The 25,841-nt window shown below is 38.9% G+C and overlaps 2 protein-coding genes across 4 annotated transcripts in view; one reads left to right on the forward strand and one right to left on the reverse strand.

Moving 5' to 3' along the window:
* Positions 1–408: 408 nt before the first annotated feature.
* On the reverse strand, positions 409–18,550 carry LOC121365062 (collagen alpha-1(I) chain-like). Its single transcript, XM_041488949.1, has 4 exons — positions 18,512–18,550; positions 16,481–16,573; positions 1,892–2,633; positions 409–725 (listed from the first exon to the last, which is right to left on the reverse strand). Exons 1-4 carry the CDS (start codon positions 18,548–18,550, stop codon positions 628–630), a joined length of 972 nt encoding a protein of 323 aa, XP_041344883.1. The 3' UTR covers positions 409–627.
* Positions 877–25,841, forward strand: part of ZMYND11 (zinc finger MYND-type containing 11) — a 104,387-nt gene continuing 79,422 nt past the window's right edge. For all 3 annotated transcript variants that reach the window (XM_041486952.1, XM_041486961.1, XM_041486971.1), the window contains exon 1: positions 877–1,075. The gene's annotated coding sequence lies outside the window, so the exon portion shown is untranslated. The remainder of the gene's footprint in view (positions 1,076–25,841) is intronic.

Below are 25,841 nucleotides of genomic sequence, written 5' to 3' on the forward strand. Positions count from 1 at the left end.
AGACACTACTAGAAATCTTATTTACTGGACATACTGGAGAAACTTCCACTTTTCAGTGTGCAAACTAATTTTTTACCAACATGGCACAGTGGATGCTTCTTTTTCAATATTAGCACTACTATTTCCTTCTGCTATTTCAGTAATATTGATGACTACTCATATGACTAAATTTTTAACATGCATAATGTTTATAGAACTAAGCTTACAGTTTATTTTAATAAAAGTAAAATTCTAGTCAAGTTAATTAATTGTGAAGTGTTACTTACCCATTTAATAATTGCTGAAGAATTTCAGAAACTTTAGGATATATTTCAATAGACATTTATTAATATTTATCTCGCAGTCCATTAAAAAATAGAAAATTTATGTTTTCTTGCTACATACATACATACATATATATATGTTCCTATCAAGTTATGTATTTTGTATTAATATGTATTTCCTTGCCCTGCAGTGCAAGTATGGCTAACAGCTGGACTCAGTGATCAAAAGGTCTCTTCCAATTTAAATTATTCTTCTGTGATCTACAGCTGAGGATGTACTGACAGCTCTGAGACAGACCGTTGATTCTCTGTGTTTTAGTTTCTGTTGCTCAAGGTGAGTGTCTACTTTCAAAAACATTATCTGTCATTTCTCCAAGTTAGACTTCATGATAGGAGAAATTTTCATGTAGCACGGCTGGATAAGCACCATATTTTCCCTCTGCAACAAGAAAGGGTCCAGACCTAAGAGTATGACAAAATACATACATAATAAATAGTTAAAGATCCGTTTCAAATGTATTATTAAAAAAAAATAATAAAAGAAACAAACAGCAACTCCAGCAGAGACCACTAGAGTTCTCCTTCTCCCAAATATCCCTAGCACCATCCTAAACCCTGTTTACCCCAGAAACCTGAACTGTGGACAGACAGAAGAGGAGAGAGAGAGAGAGAAAATTCAGACACAATAAAACTCTGAGGGGAAAAATATGTGGAAGGAGGAGGCAGCAGCGGCCTGGGGAAGGGATTGAAAAGTTTCCCCTGGCTTAACTTCTCCCCCCCTGCAGCAGCAGAAGCAGCGCCAGCAGCACAAGGTGAGAGAGACTTTTAAGTCTGGGGAGGAGGGGTGTGTGTGCGGGAGGGGGGGGTGAATTTACAGCCCTGTGGATATTTCTGTGTCTGCCTCCCTGGCTTTGGGGTGCGAGAGACGCCGTGTCTCATGCTGGGTGGATTTTTTTTTTTTTTTTTAATATGATGGAGGATTATAAACATGGCGCCTTAAAAAAACTACAAAATCATGTACACACTGTTCCAAGGAGATGGGGGAGAGGGGACAGGGGAAGGGCTGGGCACCAGGGGAGGGGGCAATCCTTCCCCGCGGGGTGCCGTATGAGGAGGGGGGAGCAATTATACTTAATAATAAAATGTGTGGGGCTGCGGGGGGGAGATGGAAGGCGGGATTTTTTTATTATTATTATTATTTCATTTTTCGGAGTGGGCAGGATTATCTGGCAGCCCGCTTGGAAACCGAGGAGAAGAAGGGGACGGCGGCGGAGCGCGTGTGATTATTAACGGCGATTATTTTTGTCCCCACATCTTCCCCGGTCGAATTTCGGCAGGGAGGCGGCGGCGGGTCCCCCGCGCCCCCGTGCCGAGTTGCAGCCAGCCCCGGGGCCGGGGCGGGAGGAGGTGGGGTGGGGAGAGGGGCGCTCCGGAGAGAATCGCCGCTTCCAGCGCTCCGCGCGGGCCTGCAAGGCGCGGGGGAGCCGGGGACTCGCGTGAGAGGCGAGGCCGGGCAGGGTGTGGTGCAGCCCGGCCTCAGCCCCGTCAACCCCCGGGCCCGCTCTATCCCGCACGCGGGGCCACCGCTTTGCTCCCCACTCTCCCCCGCTTTCCTTTCGCTCACACACCCCCGCCGCCGCCGCATTTCCTCGCTGGGGAGGGGGATGCCTGCTTGGAGGACGGGTCTTGGCCCGAGTAATGGCAGCTGCTCGACAGCGCCGAGGCTCCACAGGAGAGAGACGGCGGGGCTCCCGCAGGCCGGGCGAGGGGCCATGGCTGTCGTGCCCGCGGGGGGCAGGGGAGGGGACGGGGAAATGGTGAACTCAAAGCCCCAGCCCTCCTCCGCCAGCGGCTGCAGGCGGTGCCACCCCCGCGGCCGGGACGGCCTCGCCGTCCGGCGGGGCACCGGGGCCCGGCATCGCCTTGCCCCCCGGCACAGCCCCGGGGGCTTCCTCGCCTCTCCCGTGTGCTCTGGGGCAGGGCCCGGGGAGTAAAGAGGGCGATTTCTGCGCTCTGCCCCCCCGGCTCCCCGCGGCCTCCGGGGCAGCGCCGGGAGGGGCCCACCCGGGGCTGTGCCGGACTCGGCGGTTCGGGGAATGCGAACTGGCGACGGGCTCGCTTTTGTTTGCGGTCTGGGGATCTTTGTGTGTGTGCACCCCCGAAGCCGTGTCTGCAGATAACTGCCCTCGGTGCACTTTGTGGGGTGTTCGCCTTCTCCCCTTCCTCGGGGCTGCTCAGAGGCCTGTCTCTTTTTTTCGGGGAAAGGATGGAAGTGTAGGTGTGGGAGTGCCCGTGGTAAGGATGATGGGGAGCTTCCGTGCGCTTTCCTGACCTTCTGTGTCTTCCAGACAACAGCCCCCCTATAAAATGCTCATGTTAAGGATTTGGGAAACTTTGTGTGTTTTTTGGGGCTTATCCGGAAACCAGCAGGCTTTGGGAATTTGTTTTTGGTCTTCTGTGAACTTTACAGATGCTGGAGATGGGGTGGTTTGTGAAGAGATAAAGGAGTGAAAAAACTTTAATTTGGTGCTGTTTGATTTTATAATTTAACCTGGAATTATCTGGCATGGTCTCTGTATTGTTGGAATAATTCTATTTGTTGTAGTTTTAAGAAGACCTTATTGCAGTGCAAAAGAAAAAGAGTGGAAAATGCTTTCTTGTCCTACTTAGCGCTGATTTTTTTCCATTTCTCTTTTGTAGGAAATTGTTTAATTCTTTAGGGGTGAATGCTGAGGCAGGTGTGAGGAGAGGGAAAATGGGAGGGGAAATGCCAGTTTGTGGTTCAGGTTGCACTCCTTTGGGTTTGCTCGAGTTCCTCATCCTTCAGTATGAAGGACCTGGCATCTCTCCACTTTTTTTTTTTTAATTATCAACCACTCTTGAATGTGCTACAGAAAGTCTTTAGGGAAGTCAAATGTTTGCTGACTAATGTTTTATATAAAAGTGGAAGTGCCCACAAAATAATTTCCACTTTTATGGGATTTATGGCATTAATTAATTTCCACTGTGGATTTATGGCCTTAAAATGCCAGCTTTTCCATGCCTAAACAAACCCTCTGTGCTTTGACCAGATAGTTGTATGGGGAAGGGAGGGAAGGGAATGGTTCATGGGTAAGTAGTTCAACAGAGAGCACTTTATCTTGCTGATGGTGAGTTTGGTTTTAGTGAGTGGGGGAAAAAGTGACTGTGTTGATGCTTCTGTTGGTTGTGCTATGGATGGTGGTCTCTGCAACGAATGCTTGGTATCGGGTTCAGTAGCAAAGGTCTGAGTGAGAAAAATGATCTTCCTCTCCACCTCATGAACTGGATAGTGTGATGGAAATTGTCTTGTGTTGAAGTCAACTTTGTAAGGGGAGTTGGGAGTCTGTGGATGTTGGGAGCGGGTCTTAAAACTTTGGTGATGTGGTAGAAGATACTCTTCAACAGTTTGAAGCTTTGTAGCAAAAATTTTACGGGTAGTTCACCTCTGAAGGTGTTTGTTTTGGTTTTTAAATCTAAGCAAGCAGTTGGCAACTATTAAATATAAATGTAAAAAAAACTAATTGAGTTTGTTCGCCAGAAACCAAAATTCTTAATAGTTTGACGTAGTCCTTCTGTAGTATGAGGCAGAGCAATGCTTCATAACTTTACAGGGAAGAAGTGAGCACTATTGGAGTGACAAGAATTCAATGGCTGGAATTGCTGTGCACACGATGTGTGACTGGTAGTTCGTGTGCTGTGTGTCCTTACTGTTTGCAGGCAGTAGGAATTCTGTGGGCATCCGCTGTTCAAGTGTCCTGGTTTCCCTGCCTTGGAGCAGAGAGGAGAAGGGACTGTTCAGCACGACCTGAGGCTTCTGCAGCAGAAGAGCCTGGGTCGTGCTTTTTGGCCTAAGGTCATCTCAGCAGCAAGTGAGACAGTGAAAAGCTGTGAAGTGTGCTTGGTATTTCTGCCTGCACATAAATAAAACGTACTGGGTGCTGTTAGTGGTGTGGTGCTCCCTGAGCAGATGGACCATGAATTTGGCCTCAAACTCACCTTTAAGTGGCTCAGGCTCCATCTAGACTGTTGTGTACCACAGCCTGGGGACCACTGAACTGTGCCATCTGCAGTTGCTGGCTTAGAATAAGATACCTCAAGAGGAAATAGATAAAAGATAACATTGATGATGTTTTCTCAATTTTAGGCATTTAAACGTCTCTGTAGATGCCTGCCTTATCTAGTTAGCTAGCAAATTGTTTCATTTCACACAGTTTGAGAATGAGGGGGAATTTTAGAATTAGGAGACATGTTTTGAAATTGAGGATCCAATTTCAGGCAGCTAAAGTTCACAAATTCTGGACATACCTGTAACTAATTTTCATAGGAACTGCCTTCCACAGTCTTTCAGAGCATTTATCTCTGGAAGTGTGTGAAGACTTCAGGCAGTGGGAATCAGTCCAGGCTAAAAGTTCTGAAAAAGGGACAAGGTGATGATGAAGATGTCTTCAGGAAATTTCTTAAATGACTTTTTAGCTAGATCCAGATTAGCATAAGTGTCACTAAAGGATGTCTTTTACCCGTGATGCAGGTTGTTACAAATGTTAACTAAAATTATAAACAAAATTAATCGGCAAAGTATATGTGCCTCACTCCAGTGATGAACTTGGTTCGTAAAATGTGGAATTGTTTAAAATTACCGACGAAATGCACACAAGATTTTATTTTCCTAAATGAAGTAGAGTTTGGATATTTTTTCAAAAGTTAGATCAGAATTGTTGGAGCAATTCTTTTTCTCATATTTATCCAGAAAATATATAAATTTGTTTAAAACCCTGACCACTGATTTTATTAATTGCAGCAGTTTTCCTTCCATATAATAGGACTTTGTTTAGCCATCCTTCTTGCCCTGATTGTTCAGGAGGTAATGTCGGATCATGTTCTTTGTCTGCCGAGGGTTTTGTGCCTTGGTTTTTGTTGGGTTTGTTTAGTCTCAGGATGTGGTGAGCACTCCCACATTATGTGTGTAGTACCTGGAGCATGGTGCCCTTGGTAGCTGGGCAGTGCAGCATATGTCATCTTTTATATAGCTCATACATTTTAGGCTGTCAGTGTTGCTTGTGCTAAACATTGTGAACAAAGATTATTCTTGTCAGGTTCTGGATCATTTTTCATCAGTTGAATGTAAATTTAGCTCATAATTGGGTTATTGTTCTAAGGTTTAATCTTCTAGTGGCGAGAGTACAGCCTGCAAAGTAGGTAGTTTATAAGATGACGTAATGACTCCATTTTTCAGGAATTTCTTTATTTGTTACTGCTGAGAGCATATGAAATGCAAAACAAATGTGGAAACCACACAGACCCCTTCATTCCTGGGTGCAGTGGAGGTAACCGATGGACACAGAGTGGCTGTGTACAGTACAACAAACACTGTGGCCTCAAGCCTGCACAGGTGAGCTCCTGTGGCACATGAGGTTGTCTGATTTCCAGGGCTTCTCCACATGCAGCTCCCAGAAACACCTGGGCTGGATTGAGCCCATTTTTTTCACCACATTTTCAGTTGTAGTATTTAAACATAATTGTATCATCTCTTTAAACCAATGTCTGCCATCTAGTAATCTGAGAAAGCCTGAACTCTCTGTTTTGATTTATTTCTATCATGCTGTGAATATTGGATTATATAGGGAAAACAAAGGGGTAAACCTAGCATTTTAGTAAGATTTCATTCATATTTATTTCTTCTCTTATTTTGTCCCTGAAATGACCAGGATCTTTTAGTCCTGTGGGCAGGCTACAGCAGGCACAGTGTTGATACATACTGACATGTCCATGAACCCAAGTTAAAGCTCATGGTGTCTAATTTTAGCCAGCTTTGGTAATATCCCATCAGAGCTTGATCCTGTGGCTGTACCATGCAGATAAATCCAAAGTGTAGCTATTGAGAATTTTATGTACAAAAAGACTGGTTTTTATTTTCTTCCAGTCTCTCATTTTGCACTTCACTAGAATGCAAAAGGTGTCTGTTATGAAAATACAGAGAAATGAAGTTTGAGTTTAAAGTATGTTATTGATAAAAAGGCAGTAGTATTTGTAATTTCAAAATTAGAAATGTATTAAAAATATAATTGGTGTACTTACTAACATTCAGGATATCTTTGCATGTAACTTTACACTGTATTTAGTTTTAAATTCCAGGATTAAATAATTGCAGAATAAAACATTGTGAATTCATGATTATGAGTCTTCATACAACTTTCACTTATACTATCATATAAAACTAATTCATAATAAATAATTTTAACACCAGACACACTGAAATTTAAAATACAAAATCCACTTACTCATTAAAAAATTAATTTAAACATGCCAACAAAAATAGCAGTAATATCCTATTCACCGTTTTTGTGGAAATTGTATTTTTTGTGTGCAAAGAACTGGGCTCACTGTCTTAAGGATACTATTGATTTGACATACAGTAATTTTGAAGAAGAAGAGTTAAACATATTCCTTCTCACCTCTCATTTTTCCAGTGTTTGTTACTATGTTAAATATAAACCAGCTTGCATTATATTCAAATCGATGGTTTTAATGCAGCTGACTTAACAATGTTTTGGTTACAGAGCACAGGACTCTGCTAGTAGGTGTAATACTCCAAAGCTGTGTTTTGGCAAGTGGGTATTTGTACTTTGATCCCATGCACTTAGGGCATGGCATTGTTATCTGGTCTTTTAAAGAGAGCTGGATGGGAGTTGCGTGCTGTGACTCATGGGACATGGCACTTAGTTCACTAATTTTAGCAGAGCAATTCTTGTCTGTCAACCTTAGGTTTTATTTGAACCTTCTGGAAAAGAAATGAAGTGAAACAAAATGGAGTTGAGAGAAAATGATTAGCAGAATCCCAAAGTAGCTAGAAATAGTACACAGTGAAAAAAGAAAATAAAAGTATGTAAGATATGTTTATTGCTCAACAAATCTTTAAGATCTGAGAGACTGATCAGAGAGCTTTATCTTTCTTAGCATGCTATCATTTTCTGTTAAGTCTCCCACAACATTTATGCATTCAGTAAGAGAGGATGTCACTCTACAGATATCTGTTTGCAATTACAGATGCTTCTCAAGCCAGAAACCAAGCACCAGCCAAGTCTGCACTGGCTGCTTGTGCCTTATTACTATTTTCTTGGTGTCATTGCTAGTAAAAGAAAACTTCCAAAGAGGACAGAGTCTATGCCTTGCATAACACTGCAGTGTGTGCATTCATATGCACAAATTAAAGTGGAAATTGTGCCTCAGAATGGAACAGGGTTTCTCCAGTTTTCCTTCTGGTCAGTTGTTAATTTTGTGATCAGTGTCTTATGAGCTGTCATTGACTTCAGAGACAAGCTGAAAACCAGAGTTTATGCACAGTCTCCTTCCCCCAAGCAATTACTAGGATCCAGGTTCAAAATTGTACAAAATCAAAACAAAAGAATTGCTATTTCATAAAATGTAATCACAGGCCACACAGTCACTGATTGTTCACTGATGAAAATTGATATTCACTGCAGAAAATTCATTGTTACCCATAGATTAATATTAATATAATGATGGAGACCTTGATCATATAAGCACTTGTTTCCCACAGGCATGAAAATGCATAGGTCTTGGAGCATACTGATGAATAAGTTTAGTTCCACAAAATAGTTTTAAAAATTAAAACCTTACGTATGACTCCAATATTCAAGGAAGAATACAGTCAAAATTAGTTGTGCCAATATAATTTTATGTGATACTGTATTTTTGGTTCTTCTATGGAGTTGTATAGCAGTGTTACCTGGGCATTTTTATGCCTTTTCAATATCCACAGTATGACTTGGTTTTTTTGCACATGCTAAATTTTACATTAATGTTTGTTTCCATTGAAGTTAAGGCACTTTTCCTACATGTACATTAGTCTTTGAAGGAGTTTACAGTGCTTTGGAAAAGAGCAGAGAAAACATGGATAATATTTTTCTGTTAGTGGTTTCTGCCATTTTCTGTATATCTTAAATCCTGTGTGTTATAGAAAACCTTAATTATAGATAAAGAAAATGGTGAAAGAAGAAATCTCTACTGGAAAAGACAATACCATTATGAGAAGAAAGGTTTATTCTTACATCAAGAAAGCTAGGAAACAGGTATGTCAGGGAACTGTGTATTTTAACATAGTTTCAAAATTATGGAAATTATGAATGTGCAAGCAGGTTAAGTAATCAATTTTTTTTTTATCATAGAACATAAATTAAAAACCTGAATTCTGAAATTTATCTTGAGTCATCCTGTTGTTATAATTTACCTGCAAACAGTAGGCAAATCTAGATAATCATTTTTGTTACATGCAACAAATTGTTTAGAGGGATAATGTTCTCCTCACAATGTGCTCCTATTCCTGCTTCGTTAAACATTCAAAATTGCAGAAAACTTTATTTTTAATTAAAAGCAAAGAATTGTTATTATTTGTTTTCCCAGGAACTAGATTGACACTATTTTTAGCTTCACGTAAGTATAGTTGAGAATTTAGGACGTTCTTAAGAACCGGCTGCATTGACTTATCTCAGGAAGCTTCAGTGTCAGTTGTCACATGCAAGCTGACATTTGAATACAATATGGCACACTGAATAATTTGGCATTGGCTCTAATATTAAAAAAAAAGAAGAAGAAGCAAATTTTAATTTTTTTCCCAAATAAAAATAGCTTTCTTAAAACCTCTTGGTCATGGTAGAATATGAGGAACAGTGAGAAGGGGTGTACATTTTGCTAACAGATAACTCAAGGTGTTGGACCTCTTAGCAGTCTGACTGGAATGGAATATCAGGCTGTTTAAAAGCTGTCATATTAAAATATTGGTTGGTTGGTTGGTTGGTTGTTAATCTTGTGCTTACACTGACCTGAAATAAAAAAATAGACTTACAGGGAATATGTGTTGTAAGAAAAAGATTCTTCCTTTTCCTGCACACTTTCCGCTCTGCTGGCTCCCAGAAGGCTTCTTTGTAAATCTCCTAATTGGAAGCATACTCCTAACTTCTCTCTGGTTCCAGACATGAAATTTTTTCTTGTTACTGAACTTGCACCTTTTAGGAAGTGCAGGTTAAGAGTCAATCATCTCTAGGAGCCAGTTTTATTGGTTTGGTTTTTTTTTTTTTTCATGCTGATATTCTTTTTCTCAATAGTTGTAAAAAATAGCATAAAAATAACCCATTTTCCAGTCAACCAAGTATTAGCCTAAGTTGTAGCACTAATTCCTGAAAACATGGAGCTTTCAATAAAATGGAAGGACTTTTGTTCCTCACACAGGCACAGGAAATACCAATAAACATCAGCTAAAGCTCTGTGGCGGCGCAGATTCTTGGAGTGCAGGTGCACCAAGGAGTGAGGAGCTGAGCATGGTTTGCTCTGCCAAGTTAGTGGATAAGCAGTTGCAGTATTTCCTGGGCCAGTGGGAAGGAATGGTGTCCAAATTTCCACTTGGCTCTTCTTCCAGGAGAACTGCCTTTCTTGATCAAACTAGCATGTCATGTAATCCAGAGTCTTGTTTCCAGCATCAGATGTCTCCTAAAAAGTGTCAAAAATGAGGCAATTTTCTGAGGTAGAAAGCTACAGAATACTAGTTTTCCATACTATTCCAAACAATAGTAATTTAGATTATGGCTCCTGTTTTTACACATGTAGAAGTTTTGTTTGTTCCATTTTTTGAATGTTTTAATTTCTCTTTCCTGTAATTGAATATTTTAGCTGTAATGTTAAAACCTACTGCTTTTTAGGTCAAATCTGTTCTGTCCTTTCCTCATGCCTTGCAGCCTCCTACTGCAGTGCTCTTTCTCTTTGCACATTTTCCAAGAGCTTCTTCCGAGGTTGCAGGAAAGAGCCATGTTACCCCTGCTTCTCTGAGGGGTTTGATGGAGATGAGAGACCTTGAGGGGTGAGTTAGTGAAAGGCTGTAGTGGTTGTCTGCTTAGTACCAGTAAGAGCTGGGAATTGCACAAGTGAAAAGAAGAAAGGGAGGAGAGTTTGTTGTGAGATGCACATTAAGTGGAAATCGAGGTGTACCCTTGTCACAGGAGACAGCACCACTGACTTTGCTAATGTCATTTGGTGCAGCTCTGTTGACTTTAGAGGAGCAATATTAGTTTACACCTGCAGAAAATTTTCTCCTGAATCTCTGGGAATGAGAATATAAAATGAAGTGTTTATGGGTGAGTGACAGAGAGAGTGCATGCGAGAGAGAGCGCACACGCACACACTTTCAGGCCTGATTGATTGTATGAAAAAAATCCTGGAGTTGAAAGAACATTATTTTAAATTAACATTCATTATCTTCACGCGTGAGATAACAGTTCACTTTGGACCAGATCCTAACACCATTATGTTTCCTGAGCAGAGACTGCTTTTTTTCTTGAGTGAGGTTATTCAGTATGAGAATGGCAAAATGTAGTCAGATCTTTGACAATTAAAATATATGGATTAGTCACTATATATGAGAAAAAAAAGCTGTGTTATTTCTGTCAGGAAAACATGCGTTTTTTTCTTTTTAGAAGAAGTGGTTACATTTTCTTTGAAATGTGAAATAAAAAGTAAGGTCCCTTTTTTTTTTTTTTTTTTTTTTAGGTCTCATCTTATGCCTGGAAAAGCTTGCAGCCATTTTAATTCATGCTGCATTCATTGATCTAGCAGTTAAATCATTTAATCACTGTGCAGCTAGGTCATCTACCTATTGGACACTGTTAAAGTGTTCAGCAATACACTTTGGGTTATTGGCTTCTAAATGACACTTTTGAAAAGAAAAAAGAAAAAAACAAAAAGCAAACAAACCATGAACACCCCAGTTAACTGATGAGCATTATAAAGGAAAATACAATGTGAATTCATGGTCTTATCACTCAACTCTTTTTTGTTCTGTACATAATATAAGTTGAAAAAAGCACATCATAGCAAACAAAGGAAAAATCTGATTTTGATATTCTTTGGCAGTTCTTTTACTTTTAAATACAGAGTTTTGTAACATTAAGTCATCTAATTAGGGCAGCAGCTTGTATGAAATATTTTCATAACAGACATAGTTTGTGAGCATGAAAATGAAAGCCACATTTTAAAATTATAACCCCAAATAACTTTCTGAATTTAAATATTACTCTGAAAATGGCTTATTCTGTAGGTATAATGATGTGAAAGAAAGTGGGAGAAGTTTGTATTTTATGTCAACATCAAGCAGAAAACTTAACACCTTTGACTTAAATGCTGCAGCTATAGAAATCCAATAAACTAAATACATAAAAAGGGAAATAAGTGTAGCAGCAGTTAATACGTGGCAGTGAAAAGCAGAGGAAAATTTTGTGTGCCTTTAAGTGTCCTGTATTTTCTTAGAGGGAGCTACTTACAATCAAATCAATCTCCTCTTGGTATGCAATAGGCAAGTATCTTGTCCAGAGAGAGATGGTAAATTCTTGGCAGTGATGCACTTGGCACCAGAGGTTTTTAAAGCGTCACCCATTTGCTTTTGAGTTATTTCCCTGCAGAGATGAAAAGAGAAGTTCATGCTCTTGTGAGGTAGCTGTCTGTCTGAGTGCAGGTGGAACAAGAAAGTCGCATTTCATAAGAAGATGGGAACTGTATTTCCCTCTTGTTCCATGAAGGCTCAGAATGCAGACATGCCAATTCCATCTGTTTGTGTCTGGATCCCTTGGCCTATTTCCTTGTGCTTTACTGATCTACACTGAAAGCTTCATCAGATGAGAAGTTGTGATCATGTTAAGTATCTCCCTGTACCTTCAGCAGAGAGACTCCAAACAGAGGAGAGGGTCAGATGTTCATCTTATTTGGTGTTTTCTTAATTAGTGAGTTTTTCAGTGGTTTCACTTTCTGACTTCCAATAGTTCCTCTGCTTTATTATGTGAGTTTACTACAATTTTGGTACAACTTCTTGTTATACTTTCATCTGGGCATTCTGGGATGTCATTAATTTTTTGAAGTAATGTTATGATATATGTGAACATGGAGTCCAACAGTAGAGGAGGAATTTGACTGAAGGTTTAACAAATGCCATCCCCCTGCTGAGTAAGACCTCAGTGAGACACTTTTTATAGGGGTCTGATACTTTTGCTCTCTTTTGTTTGGAAGAACATTGAAAGGGCTGCAAACTCAGATGAATGTGCTGTGTCCTCACTGTGTATTTCTTTACCAGTAAATAGGGAATTCAGTCATGGAAGGCAACTGGGTGAGCTTGAAGAAAGGAAGGTGCTGAAGTCAGCAGCATGTCAAAGGAAAATGAGAATTCAGTGACAATAAAAGCAAAGTGCCAGTGTTAATGCAACATATTTTCAGGTTTTGAAGAGCTGAAGATGCCTCTTAAAAGTGGGTTTGGGTGCCTGAATTGCAGTTTAGGAGCTGTCAAAGGACAGGGTGTAAAAGAAGGCTGAAGTCCTGGCAAGAGAGCAAACAAGCATCCCTTGAGCTCAGCCCGCTCTGGTGGGTGTGGTGACCAGATGATTATCAAACAATACATGAAGTGCAATATTGCAGTGGGTATCAAACCTTTTCACATGTACGTTGCTAAATTTAAGAAACAAAAAGCCCCGGTTTCCAACGTTTCCTCCGAGTTCCACTGAATTAATGAAATTAACTGAGCTGCTAGAGCGGGTGGAGAGCGCTGTGGCAGGAACCCCACATCGGGCAGAAGCGCTGGTTTACAGTCGCTTTGCCTTGAATTTAAATGATGACCTTCACTTCCTGCCTCTCAGACTACAGCAGGCTGCAGTGGAGGTAGCTTTGAGAAGGTGTTTGCTAATGAGTCTCTGGCACTTTTGATAGCTATGCTGGATAATCAGAAGGTGATAGATGATGGTGTATTGGGTTTGGGAATTTAAAGTGTATATTTATGTACTTACAATTTTGACCCATTCAAGCCATTTGTATGATCTGTTGGTGTTTTCCACAAGAGTAGTGATGTTGCCCTGGCTGAATTCCAGTTTGGCTAATTACATTCTGAGTGCCTATATTTCTGTAAAATTTCATCTGGATTTTGTTACTGTTGTTTATTTAAATAGTAATGCATATGTACTTGGAAACTTGTGAAATAACAGCACAGGATAAAAAAAGTTAGGAAAAATCCCTGCTCCAAATTACATTTGGTATTTGTGCATGAATAAGTATAGTGTGGCATGATACAGTACAGAAAAAATATGAAGTGGCATATTCAGTAATAGCATTCATAGAAGAGGTAGGTTTTCAGAGTTTATGAAATAGGTTAAGTTGCTGAGTAGTGTGCACTGTTAAACATATGATATATTGTGCAGCAGGAATGGTTATAATTCATTGGTAGGAGAAATAATGCTTGTTTGTATTGTAGTTAAACTGTATATACTTTTACAAGGTTATCAGGCATGGATTTTACATGTGTGTCAACAAAGGAGTGGGAGCCAATTTTTGTGGTGATGTCAAAAGGACTTAGGCAATCACAGATCTGCACATGGCAATCATCTGCTGGCACAGAAATGTTTCTCTTCTACATACAAAGGCACATTTTATCATTTACCACTCAATCTCTCAGAATCCTGCTTAAATTACAGTAGGAAGCATTTGCTGTTTGTTACTGTAGAGTAAGAGGTAGGTGAAAAAGAACACAAGCCACATCCTGTTGTGGAGAGTATTTTGCAGAAATATGAACTTCAAAGCTGCAAGCTTGCTCTATCAACTGATTGATAATAATAGTCAATATTAACCTGGAATGGATTTCCAGAGGAGATCAAAATAATCCAGTATTAGACCATACTGCATAACCATAACATTCTAATATTGACAAGAACTGTCGCAGTGTTCTTCCAAAAATAACTTGTCTGTTTAGAGATGCTTCATCCACAGTGCATATATACCCCATTAGACAAAGATATTAGAAGTAGATGGAAAAACAGTTTTCATTTTGAAAATGATTTCAAGAAAAATGCTTTTGACTAGTACTTGTGAGTGAAATCATACCCAAGTCAAATAGATTGTTCACAAAAAGAGGTTTGGGGTTTCTTTGGTTTTCTAGAAATGGAAAAAAATACTTTGAAGATATCTTCGAATTTACATATTAACACTGGTGTTTCTTATTGTTAGTAGTTCTTTTTACATAACTTCATTTCTAGTAAAAATAGTAAATAATGTACTATGTACTTATGCAACTGAAAATTTTATGACAATGTATGGGCTTCTGAAAACTGCTGTTCTTTTAAGTTTTGTCTGTTCAAAGGCTTGGCCTTGTTTTTGGAAAGAATTTTTCTGTGTAACCCAGCTTAAATAATTTTACCTATTTCTTCTGTATCGAACTCAGTGAAAATGCCGTCACAAGCCCTTGTGACAGCAGCCAGCCTGTTGTATGTAAGTGAAAGAGTTGAAGCCCCATCTGTCAGTGCTCTGAGACAGACAGGTATCTTACCCACTTTAGTGTCTGTCTAGTTGGAGTTTTCTGTCATCTGTAGACTTTTTCCTATGAAAAAAAATCAGGAATACTTCAACAAGGAAAGCCATCCAGCATCCACATGCTGCACATTATGAGAATAAGATCCATGTGGCTTCTTACCTTTTTTTTTTCCTCCTTCTGTATCATTTATTAAAGCTGTTATGGAATATCTGCTTAAGGGTAAAAGAGTTTGAATTCTCACTTAGCCTCATTAAGGTCTGGGGCTTGGTGTTTACCGCTCCTGCTTTCATCAAGGCCACTTCCTCAGAGACTTTTGAAGGAGACACATATGTTCTTATGAATAACATTCTTCATTTTTTGTCTCTAATCATGGTAGAATTTTACTTTTTAATGAGCAGGTTTTCTTTAAACTCAAAATGTTATTGCTGGTGTTTTGCCTCTAAAGCAGAATTTGTTATTTTATACTTTTATGTTGTGGTTGTCTACTTCTGTATTCTCACATTTAAATGCTTCAGGCTATTCATTGTGTGTTTTCTGGGGGGTTTAACAGTTCAGCCATTTCCACACAGACTGTCAAAGTCAGTTGGAGACTGTCAAAATTTGCTATCAGACTGCTAGAGTTGAATCTCCCTCTGTCACTACAGAGTGCTTCTCCAGAGCACAAAACCTTGTTAAGAAATAGTTGAGGTACTGGAGGTGATGCTATCTGTAGCTCCATCAGTAGCTTCACCACATGCTCTTAGTGCTCTTAGAATGGTTTCTAGAGAAGACTCCATGCCCTCAGGTGCTTAGTGACCAGATGTAGCTGTTGAAGTCACTATGATGAACTGTAATAGTGCCCTCAAAATAGAAAAAATTGATTTACCAATAGACAACTTTTTAAAAATGGTTCATTCACATAAACATTTTCTATTTTGATTACTTTGTTCTCCCTCAGAATTTTTAAAATTTGTGAGTTTTCTTTTCTGTGGTTGGGAGGAAACCAAAAGTGGCACAGTCAGTACCTTATATACTTATTCATTGCAAAGATAAAAGACTGGTCTTAAGTGAAAGAACATATATGTAGCCCAGTAGTTTGAATATACATGAAGAATTCATGTCTCAAAGAATTCTGGTTATTGGTAAGCAATCTCCCTTTATTTTAGCTGTAAATTTAAAATTTGAGCAATGAACATGCTTAGACTAGTGATGTGCTTATTAGGTTAAAAAAAGAACAAGATTTTAATAGGGAAAAATTATCACAAGACTAAACAGCACATGATCTCATTAGCATTTATGGATTGCTAAACTGCAGTTTAAAAGTCACATTTCTGTCTAAAGAAGTTTTCCACAATAATCATACAAGCAACATTTAACAGTGTTGTTTTAGTTTGTTTACTTGGGGTCAGATTTTCAATGATCAGAGTGATTAAAGTTGCAGTTGTCTGCAAAGGCAGCACTAATTAGCTGCAGTTGATGTTAGCAGGACTTTGAATAAATGTTGGTTCTGAAAATCTCATCATGTATGGACATCATGTCTGTTTTCAGTCATCTTTGAAAATCTGGCCCTTAGGATAGTTTACATCTTCTCTTGTTTCAGTGGTTCTCCCTTAGTAGTTCCCCATTTTACTCTGCTCAGGAAGGTCCATCAATTTTAAACAACATTTTGTAGTAATTTCTGTCAGGAGGGATAGATTGACAGAAGAGACATGGCCCTGGCTTTCCATGCAGTATTTTACTTTGCTCTAATAACATAAATAGTTCTTTGGATAGTATTTTTGTACATAGATGTTTAAGTGCTGCAGAAAAGGGATTAGTGTAATTAGTTTTGCATTTGGAAATGGTTGTGTAGAGATATGCAGTGACTTGCCTGAAGTTTACTAGCACAGGAGGCAGCTACCAAGTTAGGAGAGCTGGCGCTCAGTCTGCTTCCTTCAGCAAATGGAGTTTCAGAGTGCTTGATCTATCCACACAAAATAACCAGACAAGAATCTTCTAAATGTAGTGATTTGGTACTTAGGCAGTGTGAGTCATGTTCTGGGATGCTGGCAGTGGTTTCTTATGATATTTCCGTTTCACATTCAGCTTCGGGGGCTCAGCGGGGGCTTTTGGTCTGGTTGCCATATGAAGTTCATCGGGGGTGACAGGGGAAAGCAGCTTAATGTGCTTATGTTATTTTTGTCTGTAGTAGAAATTTGTGATGGGGACTGTTTCTGTTTTGCATAGAGTCACCAAAATAATGCATTGACTGTAAGCTAACTGGAGGTGCTCAGGACTATTTTCAGCAGAATTGCCTGGACAGTGTTAGTTATTGAGTATAATTATTTTGATCTCACGGAGAGCAAAGCATAGAAACCACTTATCAGGGTTCCTAAATTGCACACTCTGTTCTTTGCTGTGTTGAAGTTGGGTACCTTCACTAGGCCTTTCGGACTCAGCTTTTTGTGTAATGGTTCTCCAACAGTAAAATGAAAAAAAAAAAGAAAAACAAATCTTACAAAGTGCTGTGGGCATAAAAATGTTCAAGGCTACAAGATCCCCTGCCAAGACAGTTTGCAGAAAAAACACTAATAACCTTATCCAGCTGCCACTCACTATGGAGTGCTTACCACTCCTCTTGCCTTGCTTTCTCAAAATTGACTGTAGAGGAATGTCTGCTGTAGGTACTGTGAGAGCTCTTGGGCCAGTTAGTTTGCTTTTCTCTACCCCATCAACTGAAGTGGATTAGAGCAAACTTTTCAGGCAGTAGAACAGTCATATGGTCAGTTTTCATTAAATTAATTCCTGTAACTTGTTCAGCTGAGGTTTGTTGCTGATCCCAAAGGCTAGAGACCCTTGCCTCCAAGGATTCAAGCAGCCAACACTGCTTTAGTGGCCCCAAGCTAAGGACAGATTTCTCTTTAGGACTCCTCTTCAGCACAACAAAAAGGCTCAGGATACTTAATGTTTTTTTTCAAATTAAAAGATTCTCCAGATTCCATGTAGCAGAGTCAGTTCTTCTAGTTAGAGCTTGATTTTGAGTAAGAACTGGTATTTGTGGGCCTTACAGGTGTCTTAAATGGGAAGGCATCTGGTTGAAACATGCAGATCTGTTTGCTGAGTCAGTAAAAATACCTAATCTTTATTACTTTTATTTACAATCTGCTTATATTAATAAGCTAGGATTTAGATTTGTTGTGAATTAGATGTTAACATTGGTGTTCCAACAGAGAGGCTGAAACTATGCTGTTACTTATCTTCTCCATCTTTAGCCCTGGAGAATCCCATATATTTGAGTAGCTTTGTGTCATGCACCAGAAATTCAGTAAATGTGTCTTTGATCAATCCCTGTGGTTCTTATGATCTTTACAAATACGTCTAGAGGGAGGTGATTGTGGAAGAGTATAAAAAGCCACTTAACCCACAGTATTAGTGTGAGGATGACAGCACACAGCCAGTCTGGGTAAGTATGGATTGGAAGCCAGGCTGTAGGATCTAAACATGAGCATTTCAGATGGAGGAACCTGACACGATGTCTGTATCACACACGTTGTGTTGTTATTGCTTTTAAGTGTTTACTGTGTAGGGCAAATATGGCCAAACTGGCTTACCCTGTGGGGATGACACACTAAAATTCCTATGCGTTTACTGTGTAGGGCAAATATGGCCAAACTGGCTTATCCTGTCAGCACTAAAATTCCTATGTAGATATGAGCCAAAACTCCTGTACCCTGTGCTTTGGATAGCTGAGAGCTCCCAAAATGGAGGCTGAGACTTGTCTCAGTGTTGAGTGCTAGGCTGGTGTTTGCTGAGTGACCCTTGTTGAGTGGTTTCTTCCAAATGCAGTGATCTGAGTTTATTTAGCAGCATCAGCATGGCCCTGCTGCCAGGTACATGACTGGCAGCCTCACGAGAGCTGTACCTGAAATATTGTGAGCCAGGAGCTGTGGCTGCCCGCCATGGGCTGAGGAGAGTAACTCATCAGGTTGCTGCCATGATTTACCAGTCTCATTTTTGTGCTTGTTGCAGATTCTGAATATACTTCTCTATGGCATAGTTTCCTCCCTGTAAAGTAGCAGTATCAGCACTTTGCTGTGTTACGAGGCATTTGGAGTATAAATTAGAGGGGGAACAGTTGCTAAGGCATACACTTCCATTTCATTCTGTGAATAGGTCTGCTTCTAAGGCAGAAAGAGATAAAGATAATATGCCAATACTTCTAGCACTAGAAGAATAGAAAATCAGAAGTAAGAAGAGACGAGATGGAGAGAAAGTGATATTGATAACAGTCAAGGCAAGTGCAAAAGCAAAAGACAAGCAGATTTAATATGCTAAATTGTTTAATAGCTCAGTAAAAATGGCTGGAACTTCAAGTTGCTGGTACCCCCACAGTAGCAGGAAATGGAATTGTGCTTAGGTTCTAGAAATAGTGAAAAACACTTGCTACTTTGATATCCAGATTAGTTTTAAAGAAAGTGCTACAATAAAACTAGCAAGTTTTGTACTTAGTAACTAAATTAATGTTACTTTGAAATTGAGAAACTGCCTATAACTCGGGAAGGAATGTCATGAGAAGTTGCATCATTTTTCTCAAGAGAAATAGCTTCCTTTAAAATCTTCACCAGGAGAAAACTCATCTTGGTAGCAATTCTCGTACCAGTGCTGTACTGCTATTTTTTCATTCAGAGTGAATGTCTCAAGTCTGGGAAAAGTGAAATGTGTTTCAATTTACATTTGCTCATAACCCATTTTTTACTTTTTGCTGTGACATCAGAAGTTCTGTTGTCATCAACAAGCTGAGGCATTCACTGTGATACAATTTGGATCTGCCCTCAAAGTTTTGAGAGAACTGAGTATTGTTACAGAAATTGTCTGGTTTCAGGCTGCAGCTCAGAGGGTGCTTGTGCTATTGAACATGAATCCTATGCTTGGAAACACCCTCTTGGATTTCTTTCTTAGTATAATTAAACAGGAATGTTCACTCATTGAATCTGAGTGTTCACTCATGGAATCTGAAAATCCATCGTTCAAGAGTGACTGGAGAGTTCAGTAACCAGCAAGTTTATGTTGATTTTTTTTCCATTTTACAAAAAATGAGGACGATTTATGAAATTTCAAGAAAATAGATAGAAATTTTTTTAATGGTTAAGAAACATTCCTGGTGTCACAGGAAACCTGTAGCACTGCCAGGAAGTGAACTTGGACATACCTGCAGGACAGACCTTCTTAAACAAATTTATCTGCTGTACTGTTGAAGCTGGCTGTCAGCAACTGGCCATGCATTGTCATTTTTGCTTAAGAAAGATGGGAGTGGCACATGTGACAGGAGACTTAGTACCAGAATAGTCAGTGCAATCTTCCTGCAGCTCAGCTTTTTTATTTCTTAGACTTTTAGCCAAGTCTTCCAGAGGGCTTATCAGGTCAGGCAGTCTGTTGTAATTCTTTCTCAAAAAATAGTTGCACAGATTTTACACAAGCTTTTCCTTTTCTAAAATGAAACAAGGGAAAGTAGAATGAGAAGAGAACTTTCTTGTCTAGGATCATAAATTATTAAAAATACAGATTTTTTTAATTGAATACATGGAGACAATAGAGTTACTTCTCACATTTCCTCATGTAGCTTACTTGAAACAGCAGCTAAAACACTCCCAATAGAAAGAACTACTGCATTTTTAAATAATGAGATTTGCTTTCCAATATGTGATTCTGTTGCTTGCTTTCTTCTAACTGTTAGCTGTGGCCACTTAAAAACATAAGTCAGTTTGTTTTTTATTCCTTCTAATTAGCATATTTGTGTTTACTATATTCACTAAGTTTTTAAAGCAGTTTTGGGGTGATTTAAAAGAATATTTATAGTTTATTGATTGGTACTGGTTTTTATAAAATCTTTGGGCTTTTTGAGATGCTGGCAAATGGGGAAAAAAAGGCAATAAGGATCTTCAAGAAAATCAAGCAGAGCACAGATGAAACATCCTGTATCCCTTTCCCACGACTGGAGGAAACAAGATACAAGAAAGAAAGGGGAGGATGTCAAGGAGGTGGTCTATAATCCATGAAAATTTATAGCAAATCAGTTGGACAACTGAGAATGCTCTTTGTGTGGGAAAATGACTAAAATAAACTGAATTCAGCAGAGAAGTAGTCAGATACTGTGGCTAAGGAGAAGAGCAGTGAGCAGGTCATGAATGTGGCAGAAATAGAATTTAGGGTACCAAAATTGTATCAGTGTGATAAATTATCTGAAGGAAATAAAGTGCCCTGATGTTTCCCTTGTCCTTTGTCTTCTTGTTCTTTGAAAATAGGGATTTGCAGAAAAATATATAATTGCGTGGAAGAGGAATCCAGCATTTTTTTAATTATGAGAGAAAAAAAAAAAAGATGAAGTCTGCTAGTCCTTCTTGGATGAGATCCAGGGAAGGCAAAGCTGTTGTTTAGGATTCTGAATGTCTTTATCCTGTTTTTAATTAGAAGTAGATGTACACCTTGTAACATCCCAAAATGGTTAGGAAGGCATTTTGTAGTAGGAGATACATTTTAGCTGTTACTGACTACTTTCCTTTCAGAATTACTGAAAAATCTATGTGTTTTTCAGCTAGCTACCCTATACCAAACAGATTTTTTTTTCTTCAAGAAAAACAATCCCTGTCTCAAATTTTTGTGAACTTGTTATTTATCATATAAATTATAAGTCCAATGCAAAATGCATATAATTCTTCATGCCATTATATTATTTCTTGTTTCACCGTCTGCTACCTCCTCTGCTATAAAGTGCAGTCTCTTGTAATACAGCTTGGATTTTTTTTTTCCCAAATTGAGTGATTCAAAGATAGTACATGAGGGAGAAGCAATTTATGTGATGTGGCTACATTCTTAAGCTGTAACAATGATAAATTAGTAACATTGCTTTAGGAGTTTGCAGTCATTTTGCTTTTGATATGATTTGAAGAACTGTATTGCTTAAACTTGTTTTATTCTTCACATACCGTAGAAATTTAATAGTATGGTTTTGTACAGATTCTTGACTGAATTATGACTAGATTTTTTCCTTAGACTAGTTTGCTGGAATATATTAATGTATAGATATCTAATATAATTTATTTCCTTGAAAGTGCTGTACATTTGTATTTGATTTATATTTACAAAGCCAAAATCATATAATAAATAATAGAAGCAAACTATTTGCATAGCTTTCTTTTTGATCTTTGTTTTCTTATCTGCATAAACATTACTGCAGGCTCCTGGGCTGGTACCTGTGGTAAATGGATGTTTGACATTTTGTATTTCTGTTCTGTTTTATCTGTCTGTTTATCAGCCATGTAGTCCAGCATCTCTTCCAGAACATGCTTATTCATAAAAGCTATTGGCTGTTGTCAGGATTGAGACTGGAGGGCTGTAGGCAGTAATGAGATGTGAAACTTGGAACTCACATCTTTAAGACATCCATCTACCTGATTTGCTGCTGTGTTGAAAAGATTGTTTATTCATCTTGGTTGTTTTGAAATGAGTTTCTTTTAGTTGATTTTTAGGAGAGAGACTGTAACTGGAGCAGAGAATTGAACTGAAACTCTGCTTCTCTAAAATCTTATTTAGAATTCATGTCAGAACTTTAGATCTATGTATTTTTCCCCTATGCAGTCTTTCAAAATAATTTCTGTAATCCTTGGGATAAAGCTCTGGTGCAGGATTATTTCTGACTCATGATGGTGGAGTAAGGGAGGAGAGATGGAGCTTGGAGATTTGTCTTTGCTATTTACTGATCTTGGAAAGGCCCTTTAACCTTTCAAAGACTCAGCTCCCCCAGCTTTAGATTGTGGACAGGCGTTTGAAGTTCTTTGGAAAATCTTACCAAAAATCAACATTTATAGGATGCTAGGAATTACACTAGAGAAAATTAGTTGCCCCATCACTTGGTCTTAGTATCTTCTTGGAGGGTTATCTATGAGCTTTGGAAATTAAATATTTATTTGGATAATATTTAGTACCCTGGAACTCTATATCCTGTAACAAGTCCAGTATTGAGTGTACTGGCCAAATACATCCATTTACGGTTTGAGCTGTGGGATTTTGCCATGGAATTAACTTATGGACATGACCCAGTGAAAGATAATGTTTTCTCCTCTAGAATCAGCCTGAATCATCCCATAGACTTTTTCTTTTGCCAATTCCTACCTCCATGCAGCTCCTGCTACCATCCCATCATCACCCTGGTTTCTGAGCAGTGGTGCCAGGCTATCTCCAGTGAAAGCATTTCCCAGTCCTGCACTCGTGGGGATCTGTCTGAGGAGCTCTCTCCCTCTCAAGCCCTGACCCTGTGGGGTCCCTTCTTGGCCAGGCACGTGTGAACAAGGGCTTTTCTGTTTGTCTCTATGCTCCTGTGTGGTGTTGGGGGCATCTCACGACCATCTCCACTCTCACACTGGTCTGGACATGCCAGCTTCTGTCCTGGGGTCATTCAAACCCATTGAGAGTGATTTCCTCTGCTTTCTTACAGTGCCATTGTTAGAATTGGCACCTGCATTTAAAATGTTGTGAATGAAGGCCATTTACATTTTTGCCTTTAACAATGTATTTGAAGTATTGAAGAGTTCATAAGCTCTTTAACTAATCCAGAGCTTTGTGTTAGTAATTAAAAAAGTGAGTGGTGGCAGTTTTCATCAGAGCTGAAGGTCACTGGAGGCATAATGTATTAAGAAAATGTAGCACATAATTTCCTTTCTCCAGATTCTTTTGTGAAAATTGAAATAGATATGGTTTTTAAAAATGCCTGTTTTTTGTAAGAATTTTGTCTTCTATAGTCAGTACAATTATAAGTACAATTAAAAAAAAGAAAAACCATTGTAATTTTAATTCTTGCTTCTATAGGAATGAAAAAAAATTAAATTCCAGGTGCAAACTAATGGTCAGTATCCCAGTGATGAATGTTTATTCACTGGAAGTATTAATAGTGTACATGAGAGTTAATTTCTCCTGCCTAGTATGATCTTAAGCTTTAAATTTAGTGGATAAATGAGGCACATGGACATTTGGTCTCTGACCTTAGAGAGTGTGCAGCTATCTAGGATTTGAGGGTTTGTACCCTGTTAGAATAAACATGTAATTATTTGTGCAAGTGGCAGCACTCCAGCAGGGCAGCTGAGCACTTCCAGCTGGGGCTGTCCATCAGCTGCTCCAGCTCTGGTGTGAACAGCTCCTTGCTGTGGAGGGTGGTGCTGAGCATTCCTGAATCCCAGGTGAACCATGCTATATAGTCAAGAGCCCTGGTGAATCACACCTTTATAGCCCAGGTGTTAAAAGATCCTACCTTAACTTCCGTAAATGACTGCAGAAACTAAGACAGGGATGTCACAAATAAGTGTTTTTGGTTGTGCATCTGTTGATGTTCCTACAGCCGTCCATAAATGGTGGTGCAGAACCTAGGTGCACATTAACAATTGTTAATCACTTTTTCTAGGGTTTTGGCAATAGGATAAGTCATGTATTAAAACTAAAAGTACTTGCAGAATTTTTAATAAAAAATCTCAGCATATTTAGTAGTGTTGGTACACACCTACCTACCCCTGAAATGGGGCCTCAACTCCCACTCTTCCAGCATCCTCCCCAAGCATGAGCAATTATGAAAACTCTGCTGACCTTTCTGACACTAGAGTTTAAATGAGTCCTCAAAATACACTCTGTCCTCACTTTCTTGTTTTAAAACATTAGCTTGTTAACAAACTTCTGTCATGGTGTCATATTTTTAATGTAAGGCAAATAATATTTGTCTGAATTCACCGCCTGCAAAGAAACTATCCTGGTGATGTGTTTAGCTTGGCTTTGCTTATGCAGATTATTTGTGTGTAAACATGGCAGATACTGTTTTTCAATGTTCTTTTTTGTCTGCAGTACTTCAGAGTCCCTTGTATCATTTCATATATCACTTAGTCATAAGCCCTCTGAATATACATTGTGAGAGCCTCAGAAAAGTGTTAATTGTATTCTACTGCAGTGGTAGCCAGAAGGTCAGGATCTAAAATTAATGTATTTCTGAATAATTTGAATTTTGTATCAAGGTTGATTTTTCATGGTCACTACTCAAAGTAGCATGCTAATTTATGGCTAACATATTACATATTTTTTCTGTAAAAACAAGGAGGCCTTTCCCTTCTCACAGACAGAGGCATGCTATCTAAACACTTCTGCAGTAGAAATAATTAAATGCGTTGGTAGATTCTTCAGCTCATCTCAAATGTGTGCAAAAACTCTATAAATTTGAGAAAAACTTTATTTTTAAAATAATCAGCTAAAGATTTTTAGGTGAGATTCATTGGCTTTTATTGTTATCATCAGTATGTACACCTGAAAGCATTTTGAAAGAATATTTAATTTATATCTTTAAAGAAGATGTGTATTAGCTGCCTTCCAATACATTTTTATTCCTCACTGGTGAACAGTTGAGTATAATTATCTTTGGATTAATCAGTTTTTGAAGTCTTTTCCAGTGATAATGTGTAGAGAGGATTAAGAGAGAGATTACCAAAGCATTAGGACTTTTTTCTGGTTGTTTTTACGAAGGAATCCTTGCCTTAAGTCAATTACAATATTATTTCCTTGTAAGAAACTGTTGAGCAAACTAAAAAAAATAAAATCACCTATGGCAGGGTGTGTGTCCTGGATCTTGGGAGGGAGATGTGAAAGCAGTGAGGTCTTATTTAGTTATGCACCTTCTTTTCTAACTCTGTTTCCTTGTTACGTGGTAAGGCAGGGTTGTCTTTTTACCATTAGAAATTTTGAAGTTCCTTTTCCCCTTCTTTTTCTCTGTTAGATGAGCAGCAATAAAGGAGAGGAATAACATCCCTTCTCACTTCCTCTGCTACCATTTTTCACTGGGGAATAGTTTTGTTTTCCTTGTGCTCATTTTTCATGGGTATTAAATTGCTCCATAGTGTTCTCTAGTTTGACCTTTATTTTATGTTTTGCTTTGGATATCATCAGAGTGATGATACAATTTAAATACAGTTCTGTAAGGTTATTTTAATTGAATGTTTGAGTAACTCTGCTTGCCTCTGTAATGGCTGAAATTAACTTGATCTGGAGCTTGGAAAGACTGTCCTATGTATGATTTCGTCATTAAAAAAATAATGAAATTAATACAATGTTCTGTTGAACAGATCTGAGATTACAGTTCATATGCTTTTGGCTTTAGGGAACCAAAGTGCAGCCACACCCTGAATTCCTGCTGGTGAAAGGCTTCTTCCAAGCCTCCAGTTACACCA

Source organism: Pyrgilauda ruficollis, unplaced genomic scaffold (assembly GCF_017590135.1).
Source record: "Pyrgilauda ruficollis isolate IOZ18807 unplaced genomic scaffold, ASM1759013v1 scaffold12, whole genome shotgun sequence".
NCBI classification, from domain to species: Eukaryota; Metazoa; Chordata; class Aves; order Passeriformes; family Passeridae; genus Pyrgilauda; species Pyrgilauda ruficollis.